This window comes from Rhipicephalus microplus, chromosome X (genome assembly GCF_043290135.1).
Source record: "Rhipicephalus microplus isolate Deutch F79 chromosome X, USDA_Rmic, whole genome shotgun sequence".
NCBI lineage: Eukaryota > Metazoa > Arthropoda > Arachnida > Ixodida > Ixodidae > Rhipicephalus > Rhipicephalus microplus.
The window spans coordinates 123,412,894-123,439,939 of record NC_134710.1 but is presented as its reverse complement, the minus strand read 5'-3'; the positions used below and the strand labels follow the sequence as shown (position 1 = coordinate 123,439,939).

Below are 27,046 nucleotides of genomic sequence, written 5' to 3'. Positions count from 1 at the left end.
TAGATAGATAGATAGATAGATAGATAGATAGATAGATAGATAGATAGATAGATAGATAGATAGATAGATAGATAGATAGATAGATGCTCTAGGAAAGGAATGGCCATCAAGTATTTCACTAAAGACACGGCGTCACAGACACCATCGCTGCTCTGGCGGCACTGTAACATTTGCGTTATAAAACACTGTTCTGTTTATTATACTATACATGAAGAAGATGATGAATAAAACTTTATTTAGGTCCAGCGAAGATGCAGTGGAGAACCCGTGCCACCGGGTGAATCCGGCTAATGTGTAGTATCATTTAAGTGGGATTATACTACACATATTTATTCATTTCTCATGCGAGGGGGATATCTGAAAGAAAAGCGGAAATCATGTGCAGAGATTCTTCGGGCTTGTCTTTTGAAACCAAGTGGCCAGCACCCTGAATAAAAGAAAAGAAAACAAAAAAGCTCAAATACTTACATCATAAGGAAAAGTAAACAATCGCATGCTATGGTATATTTAACGATATAGTCTGAATATTAGTGAGGCGAAGTTGTCTTCAATGCTATCTGTAAACAGAGACAGGATGGTCAACACTGTAAATAAATCATAATTTAACGGATTATTACATTCGTCTTGTATTAGAGAATCATTTAGAGTCGTCCTAAACTATATATATATATATATATATATATATATATATATATATATATATATATATATATATATATATATATGAAATCCAACAGACAATAATGCCAAGGAATGTACAGGGGACGTTATTAGAACCAATGGAATGTAAATAAGAAGAAAGAAAAGTGGATGAAAAAATAACCACGGAAAAACGAGCCCTTAGGTATACACTTCTTTCCCTTATATATATATATATATATATATATATATATATATATATATATATATATATATATATATATATATATATATATATATATATATATATATATATATATATATATTGTTGAGACGTTTATTGGCGTACACTTGTCGGCGATGCTTGACAGCGACAGTCAATGCGGGTACCGACTCTCTGCACGAGCTGCTCTTCTTTTCGCTAAAAAGGGCAACCCACTAGAAGGCGCTAGAGAGGACAACCCACTGTTCGAAGGCTTCACCACAACTACCCCGGGTACGAAGAGGGAGCCGCCTGGCGACCTAACAGCTGGTTACTGTGAGCGGGTCGTGGTAGGCTTTGAGGCGCTCCACGTTGACAATGTCGCGCCCTCGACGGCGCATGTCCGAAGATGGTTCGATGGGTTCGATCAAGTAGTTTACAGGGGAAGTGCGTTCGACGACACGGCAGGGGCCTTCGTATTTGGGCAATAGTTTTGAAGATAGACCAGTTGAAGTGGTAGGGATCGAGAGCCAGACGAGCGCTCCAGGGAGGAACGTGGGCGCAGTAGTGCTGGTGTCAGCGCGAATGCCTTTTTTCCGTTCTTGATCATGCGTTGTAAAGGTCCTTGCAAGCTCTCGACACTCTTCAGCAAGCTTGGCGGTAGCAGAAATAGGTGCCCACTCTGACGAATCTGGCTTGTACGGAAGTATAGTGTCGATGGTGAGCGACGGGTGCCTTCCATATAATAAAAAGAAAGGTGAAAAGCCAGTAGTGCTCTGAGGGGCGGTGTTATATGCGTAGGTGACGAAGGGTAGAATGGAATCCCAATTTGTGTGATCGGCAGTGACGTACTTGGAGAGCATGTCGCCGAGCGTACGGTTGAAGCGTTCAGTGAGGCCATTCGTCTGCGGGTGGTAAGCAGCAGTTTTGCGGTGAACAACGTTGCACTCTTTGAGAATGGCTTCGACGACTTCAGACAGGAAGACGCGGCCTCGATCACTGAGCAGTTCCTGAGGTGGACCGTGTCGCAGCATGAATCGTTGAAGCAGGAAGGAGGCCACATCGCTCGCTGTAGCCGCGGGGAGAGCGGCAGTTTCAGCGTATCGCGTGAGGTGGTCCACAGCAACAATGGCCCAGCGGTTACCAGCTGACGTTAGTGGAAGTGGCCCATACAAATCGATGCCAACGCGCCCAAACGGCCTGGCAGGGCAAGGTAGATGTTGCAGACCTACCGGCGACAGGTGCGTTGAAGTTTTGCGGCGCTGACAATCTATGCAGGAGCGAATGAATTTCTGCACATTGCGGTACATGCCGCGCCAAAAGTACCGTTGGCGAATGCGCTGGTAAGTCTTCGATACCCCGGAGTGCGCACATTGCGGATCAGTATGAAAGAATTGGCATATGTCAGAGCGCAGACTGCGGGGTATGACTAGTAGCCACTGGCGGCCGTCACCGTTGTAATTGCGTCGGTGGAGAAGGTCGTCGCGAACGGCGAAATGGTGGGCTTGACGACGCAACGCGCGAGTGGATGGAGTAGATGGATCAGTCAGCAAGTTAATCAGTGAGGCAATCCATTGATCCTTGCGCTGTTCAGTAGCAACGGCATGAATGCTAATGGAAGAAACGGCAAGGTGAGACGCTGAGTCGTGGGCATTGTCGTCAGGCAAGGGAGAGCGCGACAGGGCGTCGGCATCAGCATGTTGCCTTCCGTTGCGGTACAGCACGCGGATGTCGTAGTCTTGCAGGCGAAGTGCCCACCGGGCGAGACGGCCTGAGGGATCTTTCAATGATGACAACCAGCATAGTGCGTGATGGTCGGTTACTACATCAAATGGGTGACCATATAAATAAGGTCGGAACTTGGTAAGGGCCCAGACGATTGCCAGACATTCTTTCTCAGTGACGGTGTAATTAGTCTCGGCTTTTGTAAGCGTACGGCTTGCATACGCCACGACATATTCCGGGAACCCTGGTTTGCGCTGCGCAAGGACAGCGCCGAGACCGACACCACTGGCGTCCGTGTGTACCTCTGTAGGGGCAGTAGGGTCGTAGTGGCGGAGTATGGGAGGCGACGTCAACAAACGACGGAGCGTTGTGAATGCGTCGTCACACTGGGATGACCACGAATGGAGAGGCCCGTTACTACCGAGGAGCTTTGTCAGCGGCGATACGATAGACGCGAAGTTTCGGATGAAGCGCCGAAAGTAGGAACACAGTCCTATGAAACTGAGCAGTTCCTTGACGGATGTCGGCTTGGGGAACTCGGTCACGGCCCGAAGCTTGGCTGCATCGGGGAGAATTCCGTCCTTGGACACGACGTAGCCGAGTATTGTCAACTGCCGAGCTGTAAATCGGCACTTCTTGAGGTTCAGTTGCAGACTGGCGTCACTCAGACGCGTTAAAACATGCCGCAGGCGTGGAAGGTGCGTGGAAAAGTCCGGAGCGAAAATGACGACGTCATCGAGGTAGCACAGGCACGTGTGCCATTTCAGGTCACGCAGAATGGTATCCATCATGCGCTCAAAGGTGGCGGGTGCATTGCACAGCCCAAACGGCATGACGTTGAATTCGTACAAGCCGTCGGGAGTGACGAAAGCGGTCTTCGGTCGAGCGTCCTCAGCCATAGGTACTTGCCAGTACCCTGAGCGCAAATCTAGAGATGAAAAGAATTCGGCTCCTTGCAGGCTGTCAATCGCGTCATCCACGCGCGGTAGTGGGTACACGTCCTTACGAGTGATCTTGTTGAGACGTCGGTAGTCCACACAGAACCGCACAGAACCGTCCTTCTTCACGACTAGAACGACAGGAGACGCCCAGGGGCTGTTAGAGGGTCGAATAACATCGCGGCGTAGCATGTCGTCCACTTGCTCGTTGATTACACGGCGTTCTGTGGGAGATACGCGATATGGACGTTGCCGTAGTGGTGGTTGTGCGCCTGTGTCAATGCGATGCGTAACAGTGGATGTGCGGCCGAGAGAAGTTTGAGCGACATCGAAAGAAGAGCGGAATTCTTCCAACAGGGCCAGAAGCTGGGAGCGCTGGACCGGCGTAAGGTTGTCGGCAATGGAAGGACCGAATACATCAGCGGATGATGAAACAGATGTAGAAACAGCACTAAGCGTATTGGAACTTCGGCAGTGCGTGTCATAAGGTTGATCCATGACTTGTGCGTCTTCGATGGGTTCCACGCTGCCGAGACATTCCCCTTGCACCAACGTAACACTGTACGGGGATGAGTTGAGAACAAAAATAGTGGTGCTGCCGCGAGTTACTTGCACGGTCGCGAAAGGAACCAGCAAACCTTTTCTGGTGAAAACACGATGAGATGGTGAAAGGAGTGCAGCGGTGTCGGAAAGACTTGCACAGTAGACCGACACCGCCGCGGACGAGTTTGCAGGCACTTGCGTGTCGTCCCTGACGAGTAACTTGCTTTCAGCAGATGGACTGTCGGCCGGCGTCACAGAAGAGAATGGTGTCAGCTCTATTTCTGCTGGTGCGCAATGAATGACGGCGTCGTGGTGGGAGAGAAAATACCATCCTAGTATGATGTCCTGAGAGCATGAAGGAATTATGATGAATTCGACGGCATACATCACGTCCTGAATCATGAGGCGGGCTGTACACATCGCTGTAGGGTGAATGCTTTGGGCGCTGGCTGTACGGAGGGAGAGCCCGGAAAGTGGCGTGGTCACTTTGCGCAGTAATCGGCTAAGCTTTGCGTCCATGACGGATACGGCGGCTCCAGTATCTACAAGGGCAGATGCACGAACACCATCCACAAGCACGTCTATCACGTTCGATGGTCTTTCCTGAGGGCTTCCGCAGTTCGACAGCGTCGCAGCCCTTGCCTCGTGGACTGCGACGACTAGTTTTCCTGGTCACCCTCTAGTGGACGTGGCCGCATCGGCGACAGTGAGCGACGTCGCCGAGAATATGAACGGCGGGTAAATGGAGCGGGGCGGGAAGATGGTGACGTAGGCGCCGGTTGGTCATAAAAGCGGCTCGATTAGCTGGGAAAATTGGAGGCGACCTGCGGTCGCTGCACACGATTGCAGTAGCGTGCTACGTGACCGACGCAACCACAAGCAAAGCAGATGGGGCGATTGTCCGCAGTGCGCCATCGGTTCGCGGGTCCCATCCATGTCGAAGAACGCGGTGGGCGAGCCGGCTGCTGATATAACTGCATAGTGGGCGGCACACGGGGCACGTGGATGACGTCGGTATATGTAGGCGGCACAGTTTCTCCGAAGGCCTGGGGTCTGGCGATGGTTTCGGTGTAACCAAGGGGGCCAGCCACAGGAATCGGTGGGGGTGGCCTGGCGACAACATGGGCGTAACTGAGTGGTGTAGATACTGGAGGCGGCTGGTGATATTCTGGAACGACCTCCGCGATTTCCTGCTGAATGGCTCGGCGGAGGGGAGGCAGAAGTGTGCTTGACGACTGTTCTGCACGTTGCGGGGGAGCAAAGGCCAGTAAAGAGGCCTGGCGGGCAACTTCCTCACGCACGAATGACTTGATTTCAGCAAGCAAGGCGGTGTGGTCAGGAAGTGTTGACAAGGCCGAGAGATCAGCGTCACGTGAGGGTGGTCGACGGGTCATCGAGCGCTGCCGTCACAGCTCCTCGTAACTTTGGCAAAGTATAATGATCTCTGCCACACTGCGAGGGTTCTTGGCCAGGAGCATGGTGAAGGCATCGTCAGCGATGCCTTTTAGAACATGGGTAATTCTGTGGGCCTCTGACATGCTCGCGTCCACTTTCTTGCACAAGTCAAGGATGTCCTCTATGTAGCTTGTGAAGGACTCACCGGTCTGCTGTGCTCGTTCACGTAACCGCTGTTCGGCTTGGAGCTTACGAACGGCAGGACGGCCGAACACGTCGACGACGGCGGTTTTAAAAGTGGACCAAGTGGGGAAATCGGATGCGTGGTTGTTGTACCACATGCCGGCCACACCCGCGAGGTAGAAAACCAGGTTGCCGAGTTTACCTGCCTCGTCCCAATGATTGGGGACGCTGACGCGTTCGTACATAGCAAGCCAGTCCTCGACGTCAGTTCCATCCGCGCCGGTGAAGACAGGAGGGTCGCGGATGCGGGGGACACCGGAACATGGCGTCGGCGCAGGAGGGAGCGTTTGCTGTGCGGCGTCTTGGTGCATGGTAGGAGGCACGGTGCGGGATCGAAGCTCCAGGGGCATCAAATGCTAACCGAAGGTGTTAGAAGGGCACAGCACTCTCCACCAAATTGTTGAGACGTTTATGGGCGTACACTTGTCGACGATGCTTGACAGCGACAGTCAATGCGGGTACCGACTCTCTGCACGAGCTGCTCTTCTTTTCGCTAAAAAGGGCAACCCACTAGAAGGCGCTAGAGAGGACAACCCACTGTTCGAAGGCTTCACCACAATATATATATATATATATATATATATATATATATATATATATATATATATATATATATATATATTGTGTGTGTGTGTGTGTGTGCGCACATACATCTCTCAGCTACACGAGCCTCTAGTGATTCTGCTTCGTCGAAGTGTGACCGCAGAAGCTCACATCTGACCTTTGCTGTTATGATTTTACCAGTCTTTTTAGTTTCTCATTTTTAGATGCGGAGCATCTAATACTCGAGGATTGTAGTGCGGCGCCGTCCGCAAGCTTCCTCCTCCTTCTTCCACCATCTGTGCATCCCTTCCTCCTCTACACACCGCGCGCGCTTCACTCCTCCACCATCTGTGCACCCTTCCTCCTCTACACACCGCGTGCGCTTCTCCTCTTCACGAAGATTCGCTAGCTGTATAATGTAGCGCGCATGCGCCGTCACGCTTCGAGAACATCGGCAGCTGACGCGCGCGCATGCGCCGTCGCGCTTCGAGAACATCGGCAGCTGATGCGCGCGCATGCGCCGTTGCGCTTCTCCCCCTTCTCGAACATTCGACAGCTGACAGTGCATGCGCCGTCGCGCTGTATATATACTCAAGGTCGGTGCTCACTCGCTCAGTTGCCGCTCGTCGGTTGGTTTGTACGGCGCGTCGACGTCCGAGGTCGCAATGATCGACGTCCCTTCGACCAGCGCCGGCCAAAGTGTTGGCGGAACCGCAACCAAGTCGTCGTCCGAAGACAAGGCAGCGCGGAGAAGAGCTCGCGACGCCGAACGTAAACGTCGGCGTCGAGCGGAAGATGCTCAACTTAGAGAACGTGAAGCCGCTGAGAGACGTCAGCGTCGAGCAGCAGCACCGGATTCGGCCGCCTTGAAACGTAAGCGTCGACAAGAGGACCCGGACTTTCGAAAACGGGAAGCCGAGTGCAAGCGTCGGCGACGAGAAGCCGATCCCGATGCTGCCCGCGAGCGCAAGCGCGCCGAGGTAGCGGCGTGGCGCGCCAAGCAGTATGCCACGCCCAACGCTCGCTTCAAGCGCGACTTCCTCGACCGAAGCTTCGGCCACACCTGCAAGGTGTGTGATCGTCTTTGGTTCGATAACAACTTAACTCGGATCGGCAACATTCAGAACAACTCCAAAGCGTTGTCGGTTCTTTGCGATACGTTTGGAAAGGGCACCGACTACGGCGACTACGTCGTGTGTGCTACGTGCAAGCAGTCGTTGATTGCCGGTCGAGCTCCGCATCCTCCTCAGTGTTCCCCCGAGGGAAGCTGCAGGCAATTTTTTTTTAGATCATTTGTCATTTCAAGGTCTTGGTACGCACAGTGATTAGGTGACAATGATCGCTTGTTGATTTATGCCATTGCACAAAGTATTATCATGAACAACTGCTAAGAATGCACCAACTGTAAGCAAACATCGCGTGCCTTACGATATTCTCATAGTGTCGGCAGTTTTTCATTCACTAAATGTGTGTGACAAAAACACTTAGATCAAAAGGCTCAACTTTAGGCTCTAAAACAACACTCACCGTTTCTCAAATTTACTGAGCAGAGTGAATTTACTGGTCAGAGTGCTCCTAATTGAAAAGTTAATGGCTGCATGAGGTACAACTAAGTGCGATTTCTCATCATCGGGGACCGGTACATCAAGAGACAGATCCTTTAGTGGATTCGAGCGGAGAAGGATCCTAGTTTTATGATATAACAAGTTTCTCCGGAACAACTCATTGAAGAGGCCGTTGACGAAAACGTCTGGAGGTAATGGGCTCCGCATTTTGAGTCCCGTGAATCACACGCTGAATGCTATCTTTCTCCGTCATCAAAAGCCTTTTTAAGTCACGTGAAAAGTTTTGAGTATTGGAGTTAATGAAAATTAGAAATATAAAATGGTAAATGGTCTGTGAGAGGTCATAAGCCTTTCGTCAATACTCGACTTCGAGCTGTCTCTGAGAGCGTGCCTCAATGAATAGCTGACGAATGGTCCCAGAAATGTAGTTATCACACGAAAGGCAATAGTAATAATAATAACTGCCAGGGTTGTACGGCCCAAAACTACGATATGACTGTGAGAGACGCCGTAGTGTTGTAATCGTGAAAGCTCGACCATTCCAGGTTCTTTAAAGCGTACATGAACCATAGCACACGAGCCTCCAGCATTCGGTCATCATGAAAATGCGGCCACTGTGGCTGGGATGCGATCCCACAACCTTCGGGTCAGAAGTCAAGCACTATATAGACACAAGACCACCCCAACTGATATACCACAGGCAAAAGCGCTATCACAAGCATAGTCACAAGCACAAGTATCAAAGAATCTTGTATTGTGAGTCATTGGGGCGTTGGCAAATCAGTCTTAAGAAATAGGCATTGAACTCATTAGTCACACCAATATGAACTTGCTGGTTCAACTTCGGCGCATGGCAGCAGTTTATTTTTTTAAAATAAGCTTGTTATTTCCCACTACTGGTTCCCCATACGTTCCCACTACGTCACTACTTGCGCTATCACAGAAAATCTGATTACTCATTTTCCTGGGATACTCTACAGCATTAACTTCAATAAATACTGCCTATAATTCAGTGGGGAGGACCCTGTGAATTGTGCTTTGTGAGCCGAGTGTCGGAGAAGAGTTACCTTGACAGTGGCAAAAGTGACGTTCTTGCTGAAGGTCTGGGTGAACCCGGCGATTACGGAACCAGCGCGCCACATCTTGTACGTCGAAGTGGGCTGTTGGAAAGTTAATACAGTTTTTATCAGCCTGCTGAAAGAAATTTCTAAAGCTTAGCCTGTTCCAAGAAGTCTCAAAAACAAGAGGTAAAGTTATTGCCGTAACTAACTAACTAACTAACTAACTAACTAACCGTATATATATATATATATATATATATATATATATATATATATATATATATATATATATATATGATTCAATAAAGAAATTCTGTGGGTCCGGTGCAAATATAATTAAGAAATAAAGGAGCACACTTACGAAAATTTGTTAGTTGTTTACTCTACGTTTCGGCCGTGCTACGGCCGAAACGTAGAGGAAAAAACTATCAAATTTTTGTAATTGTGCTTCTTTATTTCTAAATTATATATATATATATATATATATATATATATATATATATATATATATATATATATATATATATATATATATATATATATATATATATATATATATATATATATATATATATATATATATATATATATATATATATGTGTGTGTGTAAATTAAAGAAAGGGAAAAGCTGCCCACGCTCGGCGCGCGTTTATCATCACCCCCCGGGTATTTTGCCCCACGGGAGGGGGGGGGTGTAGATGCCTGTGAGCACGCACTTATCCTTCGGTGGGGGCAAATATAAGCGGAACTTCACATCACTTCTGTCTGTGACCACGCGATCAGCTGGGGCACAGCCTGAGGTGACCGTGAGGAAGTGATCGTGCGAAACAATAATAGTTCAGAGCAATTCGACATCCTATCAGTAACGACTGAAGAAATAAGGAAAGTCCTAGAAGGAATGCAGAGGCAAAGCCACTGGTGCGGATGAGGTAACAACGCACCTCATAGATCTATCTATCTATCTATCTATCTATCTATCTATCTATCTATCTATCTATCTATCTATCTATCTATCTATCTATCTATCTATCTATCTATCTATCTATCTATCTATCTATCTATCTATCTATCTATCTATCTATCTATCTATCTATCTATCTATCTATCTATCTATCTATCTATCTATCTATCTATCTATCTATCTATCTATCTATCTATCTATCTATCTATCTATCTATCTATCTATCTATCTATCTATCTATCTATCTATCTATCTATCTATCTATCTATCTATCTATCTATCTATCTATCTATCTATCTATCTATCTATCTATCTATCTATCTATCTATGAAATGGTTTTACGAATACGACTCACTGGTCATGACATGAATGATGCCCCAATCCCACCGTTTACCTCGTCAAACACTACCAAAAAAAAATTCAGCAGATCCCACATACCTGGGAATCAACGTTATGCGAAGCATGCGGAGGGAAAGGGACCATGTTGCATATTTTTTATCGTGTGACACGTCATAAAATGACGCTAAATATATGTACAAATGTTACACGCATAGAGATATGTTGAAGAGTGTCCGATGTTTATATAACCAGTAGTTTGCACTTGCGCAACGATGCCAACTGGACCATGCGTATTAGAAACACACGAAGGTGATATGGAGCGCTTATGCTCGTGAATATGCTGCTCTGGACACTGCTACATACATAAACTTCAGCGCATTGCAACTAACCACAATTGACGTTAACCCGACGAGACGGCTGTACATGTGTTTTACAGTTTATATCTACCCAGGAACGGTGAGAACACACAAGGGTGACTTTAACGCTTGAGCGTTAGGAAAAAGTTGACATCGGCAGCGTTGACCAGGAGGAAGAGGAGGAAGAAAGTTTAAGTGGAAAGACAGGGTGGTTAGCCAGTTCTTAGACCGGCTGGCTACCCTGTGCTGGGGAAAGGAGTGAGGGGAATGAAAGATGTTAAAAAGAAATGTTGCGAAGAGAGAGAGAAATGACAAAAAAATTGTGACAGAGGAAAGGCAACATCAAAGAGTATAAGACACTAAAGTCTGTCTTTGAGGCCAGTTGTCCGCAAAAAGCGCAGCAGAGCTTTCAAAGCCTTCTGCGCTGAGGATGGGCTCGGCCAATGACCCAGAATCCTTTGTTCCGGCAAAGGCCGATCGTCTAGTCTATCCAGAGCTGCAGTGAGTTCTTGTCTTTGCGCGTTCAAATGGGTGCACTCACACAGAAGGTGCGCGATGGTTTCTTCGCAACTGCAGTAAGTGCATGTAAGAGAGCTGGTCATCCCAATGAGATAAGTTGACCAGATAGACGTGAAGAATAAATATCCTGGTCTCAGCATGAACCAAACCCCAGAATTCTGCGTGTCAATCAGGTATCCCACCACAGAGCCACGTCAGGTCTTGGAACTACTTTTCAAATAGAGCATACCGTAATGTTTGTGAAATGTCAGTTGTGATTATAAAGTTTACATATCTACTCCTACGATACAGTCGTCACGTCGGGTTAACATCAAATGTATATGGCATATCCTTAGCGCAACTTCATGATATTTCGCTGAATAAAATAAATTACAACACAATCACCTTGCATGCGCATGCTTCGCACAACATCGATTCCCAAGGTACGTGGGATCTGCCGAAGTTTTTTGACATTGTGCCCTGCTAAATGATCCAATTTGATTATATTGACATCAATATCATCAATTAGGCGCTGCACTTGGACATGACACCAGACAAGCTGTTCTTCATTCGTTACTCAGTGAGGGTCGTAGCTCTTGACACACCTTATTCGTTTACGAGCCTTTAATCTAGCGGTAACAAGTGCAGTTTCTGTGGCGAACGATAGCTGAGAGCCAACAAAGTGGCCGTTTGCGTCAAAATCAAATAAAAAACGCGACAAAATATCCAAGCAGACCGTGCAAACATTCCTGGATCCTTACCAGACATCCCTGTACATGTGTTAGAATTCCTAGATCATTACCATTGTCTGATGATGTACAATACCCGTATTTGCGCATTCGCAAATGAGCATTGATATTTCTGGCATCTGAGGAAAGTGTTAATTAGGACAACAGCTGATGCAATGACGATTCATGTGCATTGGGGCACAGTGTCGTGGCCAGGGGGTGGTACACCTGACCCGTGGCCCCGCCTGTCCAAAATTATTTTCGCCATGACATACATAGCATAAAACGGCCATTGTCCTGCCCCCCCCCCCCCCCTCGAAAAAGAATTCTGCGTACGCGGCTGTTTCGGCACATTCTTTATTTTCGCCACTAGAGTTTACGCGGTGCTGTTTGCCAGTTGTTCTTGGCAGACTGACAGCTTTGCAAAACAAGTTCGCAGTCCGATGCCGCGTACAAAATACATGCTTATTAAGCTTCCAGGGGAGCTGTATAATACTGTATTAAATTGTTTTCTTCGCATCTTTTTTCTTCATAGGTTAGCCAGCCCGGCATAATCATTCGATATTTGTCATCTTTCCGGCAAATGCCCATCTTCTCTTGTCAGGAATTAGTCAGGTGAACTAGAGTTGTTTCACATTTTCCCAAAAGTGCCAAGGGTGTCAGGTGGTTATTTTGATTGTCACACTGTATACCATACAACATATGAAGAGGTGAAGGGCTAATGACTACAGTTTGCAAATATTAAGTTGAAGAGATAAACTTCATAATTGGAGTCTGTTTCCTTTACATTTAACCCGTACACCGCAATAGTATGTCAAATTAAGAAAGACACTGCACAGCGTGGCTACTTCATCTCAACTAAATAAACTAAGAACAACGGTTGGTGTTGTTTTGTTGGTAAGTATCGCAGGACATTCATGGCAGCGTCACAAGAAAAGCAAAATGAATAAAAGGAAGGGTATACGCCCCAGGAGTATAAGCGGCGCTCTTTGGGCTATATTCATAAAGGTACAGGGGTGGTCGAAATTATCAGGCCGCTACCCGAGGCACTTCTATGAACGTGCGGTCTCGGAACTGTTGACCACTTTGTACGTTTAACCACGTGTGATAGACATGAACTCAGATTGTGTCCGTATTTTTTTTTTGCTAAATATGCGCCCACTTTATACGCGTTGCCAAATAAAAGATCATCTATATATATATATATATTTTTCATTTCCTACGGACTCACCTGGACACCCAGGCTGTGAACGAACCATTCACCGCCAAGAGCTGTGCAGACCATATCGACGTCACCGTTAAAGATAATGGTCTTCAGGCTGCCGTAGTCTATCAGTTCTTGGATCACATTCCGCATAGTCATGTGCTGCTTGGTGAAATTGAGCTCCTTCCTGAAGTGTAGTGGGGAGTGGGATAACATTTGAAATGACACTTGTAATCAAAAGCACATCATCAAACTTAAAATCATTTTGTAAAATCTTGTCTGATTATCTTAGTGGTGCTGCTTTCAGCGTCAGTACACTTTTAGAATGCAAAAAAGTCAGGCAATGCTATTCGTTAAGAGCTTTTTAGGTCCTATTGGACGAAATCAATTTGAAACCACATGCAGGTACTTTTGAGTAATGATCTTTTTTTGTTCTTTTTTTCTGTCCTGCGGCTACGGCAGTATAGTGATACGTGCCTGCATGATGTGAGATTGAAAACTCAGAATTCAATTTAAGAACTTTAGCTACTTGAGTGAGTTAAGAACCTACGCAATTGAATCGTCCACAGTCCCGCTGTTTCATTCAACAGCTTTTGTGTTTGGCAATCTGTATTTGAACACAAACAACACAAAACAAAGCAGGACTGAAGGACAGTGACCTGACAAATGCTGGATATTATTCAAACATAATTTTAAAAATGAAAATAAGAGAAAAATTATCAACTCCAAAATGCTTATAAGTAATCGCTTTCAAGACGACGCGCGATGCACCTAAATATTAGGAAAGAAGGGTGGTCTCAAGGTTTTGAAAGATGCACTGAGGGAGAAGAATTAAAGAAAGTGGCGTGGAACATACTATAACAACAACGACATAAAAACTGCAGATAACGAAGCCAAGAAGAGCATAGGAGAGAAAATTCAATTACGATGGTGAAGTTTACAGTATTTTGTATTTTTGCTGAATAAAAAATATTAAAAAATCTGCAGGTAAGAGCCGAACCATATACCTCTTCAGGAGGGTTGCAATGCTCTATCAATAAAGCTACAATTACAGTTATGCCTACGTCGACTTTTGAGCATTTGTTTAGATTTATTAATTCACGCCAGAGAAGCCAATGCTTCTAACAGTAATGATTGCGGTTACGTGACGTCAGTTTAACCTGGGGCGTTTGAGGCATACTGTACAGTGATTGATATGTGGGGTTTAACGTCCCAAAATACTGTACAGTGAGAAGCAGGAAACTTGAAAAAAAAAACACACTCTTATATGCTACCTCAAGGCATCAACGCGTCAAGGTGGTCACAGTCAATTCATTTGCTTCGCAATAAAAGTAATACCAATGGGATCCATGTCCGATCACTGAGCGCATCGTGATAGTGCACTACTGGACGCCTCCTGTATCGTGGACATAAGTACGAGACGCCGCACACAACCACACTATAGGCTTCTCTCTTCACCAAAAAGCGTATCCATGCAACCGTAAGAGAGATCATTAAAAGTCGGGTTTCTTCATAAAATTCCCCCAAAATTCAAGCTTTGACTAACTCCGAAGACGCTGAAATCCTTCGAAGACGTTCACGCGACGGCATTTCCTGCCTCTAACCTTAAGTTTAACTTATTTCACAGAGTTAGTATAAAAAGCACACGTACGCGCACGGAACCCATTTCAGCGGAGACTGTACCACGTGCAGAGCTTCGATGACATCTGGTCGGTTGTAATACAGCGTCATATCTTCGTTAAAAGAGCAGCTATCATCGTTGGCATGGAAGTTCTGAAAAAGTAGTGAGAGATAATAGGCATTATTAAAAGAAGGCTACAGAAATGCGGGTGAAGCAATAATTTCATCGCCTGTTTCTGAGTAGTCTGTACCTTCCTAAAGAATTCATCCAACACTCTCCAAACCAATGTGATTATATCGGTCATAAGTTGTTAGCGCAATCAAGATGAGGATGAAATGAAAATTGGCGTGAAATGGCAGAAAGACCACGACGTCAAAGAATCAGCAAACATCAAAATTTTTTTTCTTCTGCGACCAATTGGATTATATGGCCACACATCGTAATGATATTAAAAGACAGGCAGCAATAAAGCAACCTTCTCCATTGGTCGCTACGCTGCTGTGCTGTCAATTCTTTTCTCCCAACTTGATAAAATGTGCTCCTAGAATCTTGCGTTGAAGCTCATTACGCACCCGTCTTGAACTATCACGTCGGTAGAAAATCTTACAAGGTGTGACATGGGACAGTAAAGACACCCGCCACTGTGAGCTTGCTTTATGATTTAGAAATACGTTTATATGAAGAGGTAACTAAAATTAATATACCTGTCATGCGACGGATGCTAGACAACAGTTCTTTCTTGTTCGCAGCTTCAAGATGATAGTCATTTGTAATGAAAATAGTTAGAATCTTAGCGTCGTGTGAGGATGCAATGGAGCCAAGAGTAACGCACCTCCCGTGTCTCTGACTAAATTGCGAGTCTGCTCTGCTGTGCTGCTATAAACGAAGATTAATAGTGAACGAATCTGTCAGGACACCTCTTTAATCACAGTATTCGTACACACATGTGCCACACTCGCAAGTCTTTTAGATGGGAAAACTCTCACATTGGCCTTCATCTGGGATTCTCTTGAGCAAATTGGTCACAGCTTGTCGCATTGTTCACCACACCAACATGACGCTTTTCCTGTTGTTGTTTCGCAAGCGACGTGTTGGGTGAATGAGTACTAAAACATTAATATACGAGTTATTCAATTGATTGTTTTAGGAGGTACTGCTGGTCTTTGCGGAATTTGTGTAGAAGTTAGTCAAGGAGTACGAAATGATTTCACACAACTAAAGTTTAACAGAAGCTGAAAAGAAATGTAAATATAAAAAATAAGGAACTATTGAAAGTTAAGAATATGCACATTTACGCAAATTTGAAAAACATATTTCGTGCAATTCACCTTACGTGTTCATTGCAAAGAAGGAAGAGATGACTTGTGAAAAATGTGCATTTGTGAAGTTAAAGCGACCAGAATATTAACGAGTTATTGTACTGCAGTTTGTTCTAATCGAGTGTTATTTCTAAACAGATGCAGCAGTGTTGACCCTCACGTTGTTGTGCGACAAGAACCATTATTCATATCACAAGTCAATCCAGTACCATGAAATCGCTTGGTCTAATGTTTCACCCTGTCAGTTAAAGAGAAGCGCTAGTTAATTGTAATGCATTCATGCACTAATTTGTGGTTTATCAATACTAATGTATCAAAAATGCAATCAATGTGGCACTTGCTTTCATTGGTTGTCCGTTTTTCACAATGATGGGAACCATGATATTATAGATTGGAACACAGAGTTGACCTGCATTAGTTAGTTCTCCTCGTACAATACCAAAGAATGGGACCCCTACAGCGAAAGGTAACTTGTGAAGCCTGCAAGATGCAAGGAAACAAATTTGGTGTCGTCGCCTTAAAGTTTCTTAACAACATATCAGGGCATAAACTCAGATGGCGTCTTTCAGGGCCTAGGTAAATTTTTATTGTTAAACCTATGTTACGATAAGATCCTAAAGTGATAATGACTGAAATCATCAAGATTAAGAAACATTTGCTAAACAAATGACAAAAAATGCGCAGAAAGAACAGTTTGAAATTTACGATGCTATTCTGACGTAAGGGCTGTCTGGTTTCAGCGTGCAATTCAAGAATTAAAACTGTGACCTTCCTTTTCTCCATTAGCAACGAATCTGTTTCTACGCGCTTAGCAAAACAGGCTTTTTGAACTACTTATGAGCCTAAATGAATTCAGTGTTTACTTTAAGTGTTCGTTGATCAAAGGAAGAAAATAAACAAAAAACAAAGCGGAGTCATTGTTCCAGTGTGCTATTATTTCTGCCCTGCAGCAATGTCAAACCCATTTGTCTAAGGTATGGTAAGAAATGGTTTAACACAGTGCATTTATTTCTACAGCTCTCGCAAAATAGCAAAAGTAAGGTCTTCGATTCAACTGAATATATCCTGTCTGTCACCATTCTAGGAAACTTAGGTTATATTTCCATCAGTCCTGCACCTACTTGCAGTGTCGACAAGCAGGCATACTTTACCGTAGTTTCTTGAGTGAATGTTGTGTCCAGTACATTGTTGGACGTGTAGTGACGAGTGACCTCTGGGTGGAGCGTCAAAAGCCGCAGCTGTGCTTCTGTGAGATTGCATGGATCGTAGATGTTTTGGAAGTTCAAGCCACTTTCGAAAACAAGCTTGTAGACTTCAAGAACCTGCAGACACATGAGCACGTCTTTCATTACTTTCTTGCATCAAAGCATTTGTTCCTTGCTATAAAACAATAAATAAATTCTGCAAATGCAGCAGGATAGGAACTCAAAGGGGCGCAAAAAGTGAAAACAATTTCTTGTACATTAGTAAAACTTTTTCCACAATTACAAAATCGCCACGCTTGCCACGAAAAGATTCTTGGCAAGAGAGAAAACGGGCAAAAAGAAAATGCGGGTGCTGAATTCGTGTTAATCATTCCCGCACCAAACACAGTGATGTCATATATTTTGATGACCTCTACTATAAGTTATACGTAGTTCCTAATCAGTAAAAATCAATTGAATTGTTCTCTAAAGGAGGAATAGAATGAAAATACCAATTTTCAGAAAACTTCGTAGAGCCAATATTCCGAAAATGTTGAAAATATGCTTTGAAACTCGTAACGTCGCGCGTTAGGATTTCGTCAGAAAATCGAAAAGCGAAACTTCTGAGATTAATTTTGTCATCTAGTATTATACCTATGGTGGTCAAATTAACCCCATTAGAGTTGTCAAGGTACAATTTATTAATATAAACTAATTCATTGTTTCACTTTAGTGTCTCTTTAAAACGGTGGACCGGAGGGAAAAAATCTACCCACTTCCCCGAAAAGAATCGTGAGGAAATGTGAATGAATTACTTGCGCCGAGAGAGCGTACCGTTGCCGTCAGCCATTTGCCTTTACCGAGGCTTCTGCCATCACCCTGAGAGGCGCCCAGCCAGCGAATGGTAGAGAGTGAGGAGTGAGCGGACGGGAGAAAGGGGCAGCAGCGCTCTCGTCTCGGCGTCGGCGTTTCACAGCAGCATCTCGAGCAAACATTTCCGATGTTCGTGAGAGGCACCCAGCCAGCGAACGGTCGAGAGTGGTGGCGGTGGTGGTAATAGTGGATAGAAGAGGAGGAGGGCGTCTAATTTTCGCAGCTCGGTAGGGAGCACAGCGCCACACCTTCGAGAGTGAGCAAACGCCGAGGGAAGGAGCGGCGAAGCATTGCACCTACTCTCTCCTGCACTCTCTCGCACCACATGCTTCAGTTGCTAGGGGCGAGGATAAGCGCGCGCGTCTACGGCTGTTGCTATAGGAGAGGGGGTGAGAGTGGATAGATAACACTTGCCGGCGCGCGGACAACGCCGGACGTCTGATATAGCTCGACTAAGAAAACATTCGCGTTTCAAAAAACAGGCATGAGATCGTCCATCTGCCATGATCGGGACTCAAGGTCACTATGAGAAAGGCTGGCTAATAGTGCGTCGTCAGAAACGATGAAACGTGTTTTAATTTTTTGTGTCTTGACAAAGACACCGACATATTTAGCCTTCGTTCTGATGCCTCAAAAAGCCATAAAGTATGCCATCTTGTGGCAAACACAAGTCTAACTTACACATGACATATGCGTGCTACACAATGGTACGTTTAGAGCCACTCCTGGAACATATTCAAAAGATTTACTTATAGGAATCACACAGTGTAACTATCAACAATACTGGAAAAAACTCAGTTTCAAAGATCCGCCGGAGAGACGGGCCGCGTGGCGGTCGCGAGGACTAGTGGCGCTGTTGTCAGCTTTCACTCCCGCAGCCGGCGCAAGTAGTGGTCGGCGGCGCCGATGTGCGAGTGGTCATTGCGAATGGTGCTCTGTATTCACTCGTCACGGCTTGGACTGTTTTTGGCCCTGCGTTGTTTGTTTTTCGAAAACATATTTGTCCTGTATGAAACGTAGCGAGGAGGAGCAGGTCTATCTACGATGCGGTATGCCGACCTCCATTACGCTGGGCTTCAACAACGGCGATCACAATGACGACTGCACTTCACAAGCTTGTTTGTAAATAATCTGCTTATTTTCTTCGTAAACATAGTTACACAGTTGCATTAGCCAAGGTAAACGCTGCTATAAACAGCTTAGGAAGCTCCTAATTATAGTCTCCGGGTCTCATTCATCCAGCAGTGACCGGCTATGGTAGAAAGACGATGGTGAGGGAATGTCTAGTCTAGCCTTGCACGTTACCCAAGAGTTCCTATTGTCATGCAAATGAAAATTACGATTCCATTTCATTATTATTATTATTACATGTGGTAGCATTTAGCCGATATGGCGGAAGTGCGACCGCTGAGTATATATTTTGTGTGAAAATAAATAAATAACAGTTACAAACACAACAATTACAAATCTTTGAGGACACCGGAACTTCGTCTTCAAGAGTAGAACGTGATAGCGTATTCGGGCTCTGTGCAAATCACCTTCTAAATTACTTGCCTAGCGTCGGTCTCGGTGCATGCCTCAACCGCGCCGTAGAGGAACGAACGACTGCGTGCAACACTGGCAGTTTAGACTATCGTAGAATGTATACTGCAAGTACAACTGTTAAATGCCAACTACGCTATAATTGTTCCTTTTGCGGATCAGTGAGAGACTCACTGCGCGTGCGTGAAGCAGCACGCGAACATATGTTTGAGCTCTGTGTAATGGGGTGGGCCTTTCAAACACCCACTCGCTGTGCATTTCACATGTTCTGACGCCTGGTGCGATTCTACGCTTTTTCACTTAATATTGGGTGTGTTTAGGAGTTTTATTCTGCTACATGAAGGAAAGAAGTGTTAACATGGGTACTCGTTTTTCTTTGGTTAGACACAATATCAATGAGAACTTCTATACTACATGACATTCATAATTTCTTTTTCGAATCAGCTTCGACCATTTGCGTACCGCTTTGGCAGAACACCTGATTATCACGCAGACAGTCTAGGTTTGATTCCCTTCTCATAGTGAAGTTTTTATTGTTTATTTTATTTGCATCTTTCTTGATGTTAAGGTGACGGACAAGATGATGTTTTTTTTTCGCTCCCCACCGGAGACGCCGACATTGACATCAGACTCTCTGCGAGGCGAGCTTTTTAACGCTCTCGCGTTCGAATAACATACAGTGCATCGATATAGGTGTACGTGAAGAGACAGTCATTTATCCTGCAACGTAATTTGAGACCAGGATCAAGCCACGCACTGAAAGATAGTTGTAACTTTGAACAGAATATCCCAGGAGAGTCACCGGACGAGCAAAATAAGATGCCCATGTTACTATAGTCGAGGTTTCAAATCCACCATAGAAAAGTGAGCCATTTGCATGCTATAATTTGTCATTGATTGAGGGTATAAACCAATTAATGTTCAACTTGATAGGCCTCCAAAGAAATGTGGCGGAGCAAGCTTTGCATCGCAGAGATGAAAAGCTTACTGCCAAACACAAATCATATGACGTTCAATGTAAAAATGACAACATCATGACGCTGCACTGTCATGTTTTGCGTCATGGTTTGCTGGACAAGAAGTTCTGATCTCGCGCGGAAAGTGGAAGCTCGCGTGTGGTATAAACTTCCGCACTTGTTCCCAGCAGTTCCATTCATATATCGAGGCCGAAATATTCACAACCAATGCGCCAATACTTCCCAAAACGCATGGAACCTCTCGAACGCCCAGTACACAGTTTGAAGAAGCTGCCAGAAATAGAACAGCACTACAAAAGGCATATAACGAACAACGCTGTCGATACTCAGAGTTGAATCACATTGACATTCGATTAATTGTTAGCTGTCACGCTGCCTTCACAGCAGTGAAATTTTTTTGCTTCCATATATATTTCTTTTTGAACCAACACAATCCTGTATAAGTGGTCATTTTTTACCCGTGGCCAGTTTTTGTTACATTTTGTTCATATTACAGCAATAAATATTTTTCTCAATCGCAGTGTTCATATTTCTGAAGCTTAGAGCAGGTAACGAGGTGTGGCACATGTCGGTGTCACTTCTTCCTGTGCGTGTACTACATTTGTGGGTACGTTCGAAGAAAAATTAAATGAAAACGTGCAAAGAGTGCCTAGCATCTATCATAAGTACCCCAAGGGCAGTCACACCCAAACTACAGAAAAGTTCGCTCACTTTGATGAGTTCCTTTCAAAGATGCTGCTTACATCAGCCCTTGCTAGGCCTTCTTTCTACATTAAATGCAATTGAGAAAGCTGTCTAGAGGCATTTGACGAAAACCCCACAGTTGGTGACCTCTTCTGGATAGAGCTTGAAAAGTTGAAGTGGTTGTCACTGTATCGCTCATAATCGGAATGTGAGTTTTAATCACGGCTGTGATTAAAATGACAGTGGTCGTCATAAGAACTACGCTTAAAGTGCTCATTAACCTAAAACCTCTCGTACCTAGAGGTTAAGCGCAACCGAGACAGCTCAAATATACCCCGGACATTGATTCTCAGCCAACCTTTTTAATTTTTAAGTTTTAAGTGTGATAAGTTTCAGTCTCAAGTTTGATAATAGTACAACAAAAAAGTCGCCGCGAGGAGCATTGCAGCGGACCGGCGCGGTACGTCGTCGTACCCGATGATGTGCTGAGTAGCGCAAAATGTGACTCACTGCAGCGCCGCTATATCTCGCGGCCCACCCTCCTCCGTTGTTAGGGACACACGCAAACGGACGCACACACACACACACACACACACACACACACACACACACACACACACACACACACACACACACACACACACACACACATACACGCACGCACGCACGCATATATATATATATATATATATATATATATATATATATATATATATATATATATATATATATATATATATATATATATAAGGGAAAGAAGTGTATACTCAAGGGCTCGTTTTTCCGTGTTTTGACACAATATTAATGACTAATGACATCTAACAGACAATTATGCCAAAGAATGTATAGGGGAAGTTATTAGACCCAATTGTCTTGTAATTGGCAAGAAGGAAAAGTGGGTGAAAAGATAACTTGCCGGGAGCAGGTACCAAATCTGTGACCTTCGAATAATGCGTTCGATGATTTACCACTGAGCTACCACGGCGACTATCCCCCCAGCCACTTTATTGGGTTTATATGTGAACTTAAACGTGGGAGTGTCAGTCAGCGCCACCTGTATCCATGGCGGTGAGTGTGGCACACTCTTTATGAGCCTGTTTGGTATCACGTAGCACGTGAACTTGTTACGAGCTGGCAGCTGGCCAATAGTCCCTCGTATACAACCTAACGGCACCAAGTCTGCCAGTACGAGACCTCGTTAATGAATAACGGAATGAAGTGTATACTTAAGGGCTAGTTTTTCCGTGTTTGGACACAATATTATAGAGAACTCCGTCTGACGTGTGTGCCCAGGAGCATGCGCGGTCTAATAGACATGCAAACCTATTACGCGCAAGTGGTAAAGGTGAGCAATGCTCTTGTTTGATCTGCTCCGGACAATGCCTTCCTTTCGTGTGACCACAGCGCTCAAGTCTCTCACTTGATATGTTGAACACTTACTAAATGTGAGCATTTCGCCACCGTTGCGGAATTCTTCCGTACAAGCACCTTCTGGATCGTAGCGACGTTAGCAAATCTGCTTCTCGGCAACCGCACTGCCGTGCCGGGTTCCGCCTCACCAGAGGCAGCCCTTTCACCAGCAGCCTCCAGACGCGACAACCATGAATGAGCAAACGGAAGGCAAATCAGCGACCCAGCAACGCATGAACTCAGCGAATGGACTCCTATAATCCATGCGTACAAGGGCGAACAGCCATGCCCACAAACGCGGGTTCTATGCTCTTCTTCATCGCTTAGCCTAACGCGTCTTCTATCAGCGCATCGGCCAACGCTGCCCCAGCGTTTTTCAAGCCGAGCTACCACACTCAACAAGAACAACTGCGCGTGGCACAGGCTGTCGCGCTGCGAAGTAAACAACTTCCTTTGCTCCCTCCCGGCGCCATAAGAGTCATTTTCTGACCAAGAGGAGCCCCGCCGCGGTGGTGTAGTGGCTAAGGTACTCGGCTGCTGACCCGCATGTCGCGGGTTCGATTCCCGGCTGCGGCGGCTGCATTTCCGATGGAGGCGGAAATGTCGAGGCCCGTGTGCTCAGATTTGGGTGCACGTTAAAGAACCCCAGGTGGTCAAAATTTCCGGAGCCCTCCACTACGGCGTCTCTCATAATCATATGTTGGTTTTGGGACGTTAAACCCCACAAATCAAATCAATCAATTCTGACCAAGAGGAGGACTCGCCTTGGACCAAGCCATGGCGCAGCTACTCATGCAAACTCCGCAGGTCACCGCTGCTGGCAGGGTCCTTGGAGATGTTCGCCTCCAAATACTTCCTACGAATAACACCTTCACGGTCACTACCTGTCACGAGACAACTTCCCTACACCTCGTCCTACTCTAAGAATTGGTTCTCCGAAACACCAGCTACCCTGTCACCGTCTTACAGCACCACCACCCGCTGCAGTGCGCGGCGTCATTTCGCAAGCCTACTGGGAGGAAACGGAGGAGCAGATGCTAAAGGACCTTCAGACTCGTAACCGAGACGCTGATATCATCGCTGCCTACAGAATGGGTAGGACACTCTATATTGATCACTTTTGTGCACGGACCAGTACCTCACGCCATACACTACATGAGTGTAGTATATAGGTGCACTCAGTACAAAGGAAGCCCAGATGCATGCACAAACTGTTGCCGACCGGGCCACAGATGCGGCGTGTGCACCCACCCTAAAAAGTGGTGTCTGCTCCCGATGCGGAGACAAGCATGACCGGCAAGATGTTCCCTCCTGTATCCCAAGCTGCATTCTTCGTGGGGGCCAGCACCTCTCAGGCCCTGGATCGTGCAAGGCGAGAAATCCTGCCACAAAACGACGCAGCCCACCACCTCTGAAGACAACGTTTCCTGCCAAAGAAGACTTTCCCGCACTCAGCAACACCCACTCATCTACGTCTGCGTGGTCCTCCGAGGCCGTCGAAGCGGGCGGCATGGCCTCCCAGAACACGGAACTGCAGGCTCTTGCGGAAGAGGTAGAGCAGCTCAGGGCAGCCTTCTCTACCTCCACCCCAACTCTCCCTTCAATTTTCCCACCCCAATCTTTACCCACCCCATCTCACCAGCCTCCTCCAAAAAAAAAGGAGGCCTGATGAGAGCCCAACCAAACCCATACACTTGGAAGCAAAATTTCAGGATCTCACAAAAAACTTAGAAGCCAGGTTCGCACAGCGCATTATGGCGCAAGTCAGTGCACAGTGTCAAATTATGATAGCAGCTACCATTACCCGATAACGAATAATGCCCTCTCGCGCATCATGACCAAAGTCGAAGAGCGTTTAGCTCATCTTACATCTGGGCTCTCAGCAGCCTCTGCTCCCACAGGCGCACTTCCAAAACTTCTGCTACGCCCTTCCGCATTGCAACATGGCTCCTCCCACGGGCCGTTATTCGTTACAAAGTATCCAATGGGACTGCAGGGGCTTTCGACGAAAGTGTGACCCTCTGCAGCAAATCATTACCAATTATTTGTTACAACAAGTTATTATTGCAATTCAAGATGCGAATGTTTGCAAGCAACTGCCAGGCTATACTTTTATTGCATCAGACTCAAAAAATGTTCCTCGCGTCATAACATACGTCGGTAACTCTTTACTTTACGTGCAGCATGACATCACTTTCCCTATCGCTCATACCTTCATTGAAATTTTACCCCCCTCCCCCCAACCCTGCATGGTCCCCCTTTTTGTTCTTAACTGCTACCTTCTTCCATGACAGTCTGTTCAGTTACTTCCCTCTCTTCTCCAATCCACCGCACAATTGACAGCAATGAATCCCCTACTCAACATGGATGACTTTCATTGCGCTCACGTAAAGTGGGGCTATCGGGGCACCAACCACAGGGGCTCAGTTCTATGCAATGAAGCGTTGGTGCTCCATCTGACCACTTTTGATGATTTCAGCCTGACTACTCGAAATGATAATAGTGTCACAGCTGATACTAGTCCTGACCTCACGCTTGGCAGAAATATCGCCGATTTGCAATGGGAAAGAACGCAAATCACATTGGGCAGTGACCACCACCTAATTCGCATTGCAGTGAATTATCAACAACCTTGGCGTAAATTTACCGTTAGGCGAGTTAAGTGGGACCAGCTCCGCAAATTCAGGCTATTGCGGCCAACACAGGCCCCCTTCGACTTTGACTCTTGGGTTATGCTGTTACAGGAGGACATTCGCCAGAATACCCAAACGCTAGATACAAACACGAAAATCCCCGTTATCGACAGTAAGCTCACCCATCTCTTGGAAGCTAATAATAACAGTACGCAAACGTAGAAACCTCAAAAGCACAACCGGAAACAAAAAATCAAACTTGCACCGCTTCAAGCGCCAGTAGAACAAACAACAGAGCACAACCCTTTGCAAAGCTAACTGGGCTCAAATTTGTGAGAATCTCCGCGGCGATTTCCCCAAAACTCGCGCTTGGCATCTGTTGCGCCACATGCTAGACCACACGCAATCTAAAAACAAGACACGCTTTAGCATTCACCGCCTCACTCATAACCATCGGCAGGACACTGATGCCTACCTTACACAGGTGAAATGCACCTATACCACATCTTGTCGTCATACCAAACACCCCGAGTACACTGGCACAGCCCAACCACAGCTTAATGCCCTTATTACAGAATCAGAATTTCGCGTAGCCTTACTAAAATAATGAAATACAGCACCCGGTGAAGATAAACTTACTAACGCTGCAAAGTGAAATCTTGATGATGCGTCCATATATGATCTAGCGTACAACTTTAATGAATGTTGGGATGCTGGTATCCTCCCTGCCTTCTGGAAACACGCGAAAATCATATTTATCACTAAACCCCAGAAACTCATCACCATCGACAATATTCGTCCCATTTCATTAACATCCTGTCTTGTCAAGGTCTTCGAGCACATAATCCTTGCTAGGCTGACGATGTTCATAGAAGAAAAACAACGTTTCCCCTACAGTATGTTAGGATTTCGTGCGTATCTTTCCACGCAGGATGCCCTGCTCCAAATTACTCACGACGTGCTTGACGGTACCATTCCCCACCTTGTTAAAGCTATCCTGGCGGTGGGCCTTACCAAGGCATTCGATAGAATTCGACACGATGCCACCTTGAGGCAACTGCAGGCACTTGGCCCCAGAACCTATAACTATGTCCACACTTTTATCTCTGGGCGCACTACCTCCTTGCACATTCATAACCTAAGCACGGCCTGTTATACGCTCGGCGAGGTCGGAACTCCTGAAGGCGTGGTCCTCTCCCGCCTTCCTCTTTAATATTGCTCTCATTCCCTTAGCCCACAAACTAAATATCTTCCCACATGTAAAGCATACATTTTACGCGGATGATATAACGACGTGAACTACGTATGACTCTGACGGGCAAATAGAAGAAAATCTTCAATTAGCAGCCAACACCATATCAGCTCACGCGTCATCTATTGGGCTTGAATGCTCCTCCTCTAAATAGTATTCCGGACGGAATGGCCACACCCTCAAAACACTCAAGGCTTTTACGCAATCGGTATTGCAGCTCTTACACCGCGTATCTTCTATGCACAAAGGTTTAAACGAAGCGCACAATATGAAAGTTGTGCATGCTTTCACACTTAGCTGCATTCTATATGCCATCCCGTATCTTAAGCGGAACCGCACAAAAACTGAACGCGTGAATGCCATAATACGCTTTGCAACTAAGGCAGCCCTGAACCTTCCTCGTAGCACAAACACAGCCAAACTTTTCAAACTGGGCATGCACAAGACCTTTTATGAGCTATAGTTGAGGCACATCTTCAGGCACAGTATTTAAGACTTTTCGCTAGCGCCATTGGCCGCCATATTCTCGCCCCCTCTTTATATGAACATACCTGCTAATCAACCAACCTGCCTGGCCATTCCTAGACACATTCATGCCTCTATAATAGTC

At 45.8% G+C, this 27,046-nt stretch overlaps 1 protein-coding gene across 2 annotated transcripts in view; it reads right to left on the bottom strand.

Annotated features, from left to right (window-relative positions):
• Positions 1 to 211: 211 nt before the first annotated feature.
• Positions 212 to 27,046, bottom strand: part of LOC119176385 (lysosomal protective protein-like) — a 40,851-nt gene continuing 14,016 nt past the window's right edge. For both annotated transcript variants that reach the window (XM_037427641.2, XM_075877562.1), the window contains exons 7-11: positions 17,033 to 17,203; positions 14,593 to 14,714; positions 12,969 to 13,128; positions 8,861 to 8,953; positions 212 to 427 (exon numbers count right to left, since the gene is read on the bottom strand). In XM_037427641.2, coding sequence (XP_037283538.2) covers positions 341 to 427; positions 8,861 to 8,953; positions 12,969 to 13,128; positions 14,593 to 14,714; positions 17,033 to 17,203 — 633 coding nt within the window. In that variant the 3' untranslated portion in view covers positions 212 to 340. The remainder of the gene's footprint in view (positions 428 to 8,860; positions 8,954 to 12,968; positions 13,129 to 14,592; positions 14,715 to 17,032; positions 17,204 to 27,046) is intronic.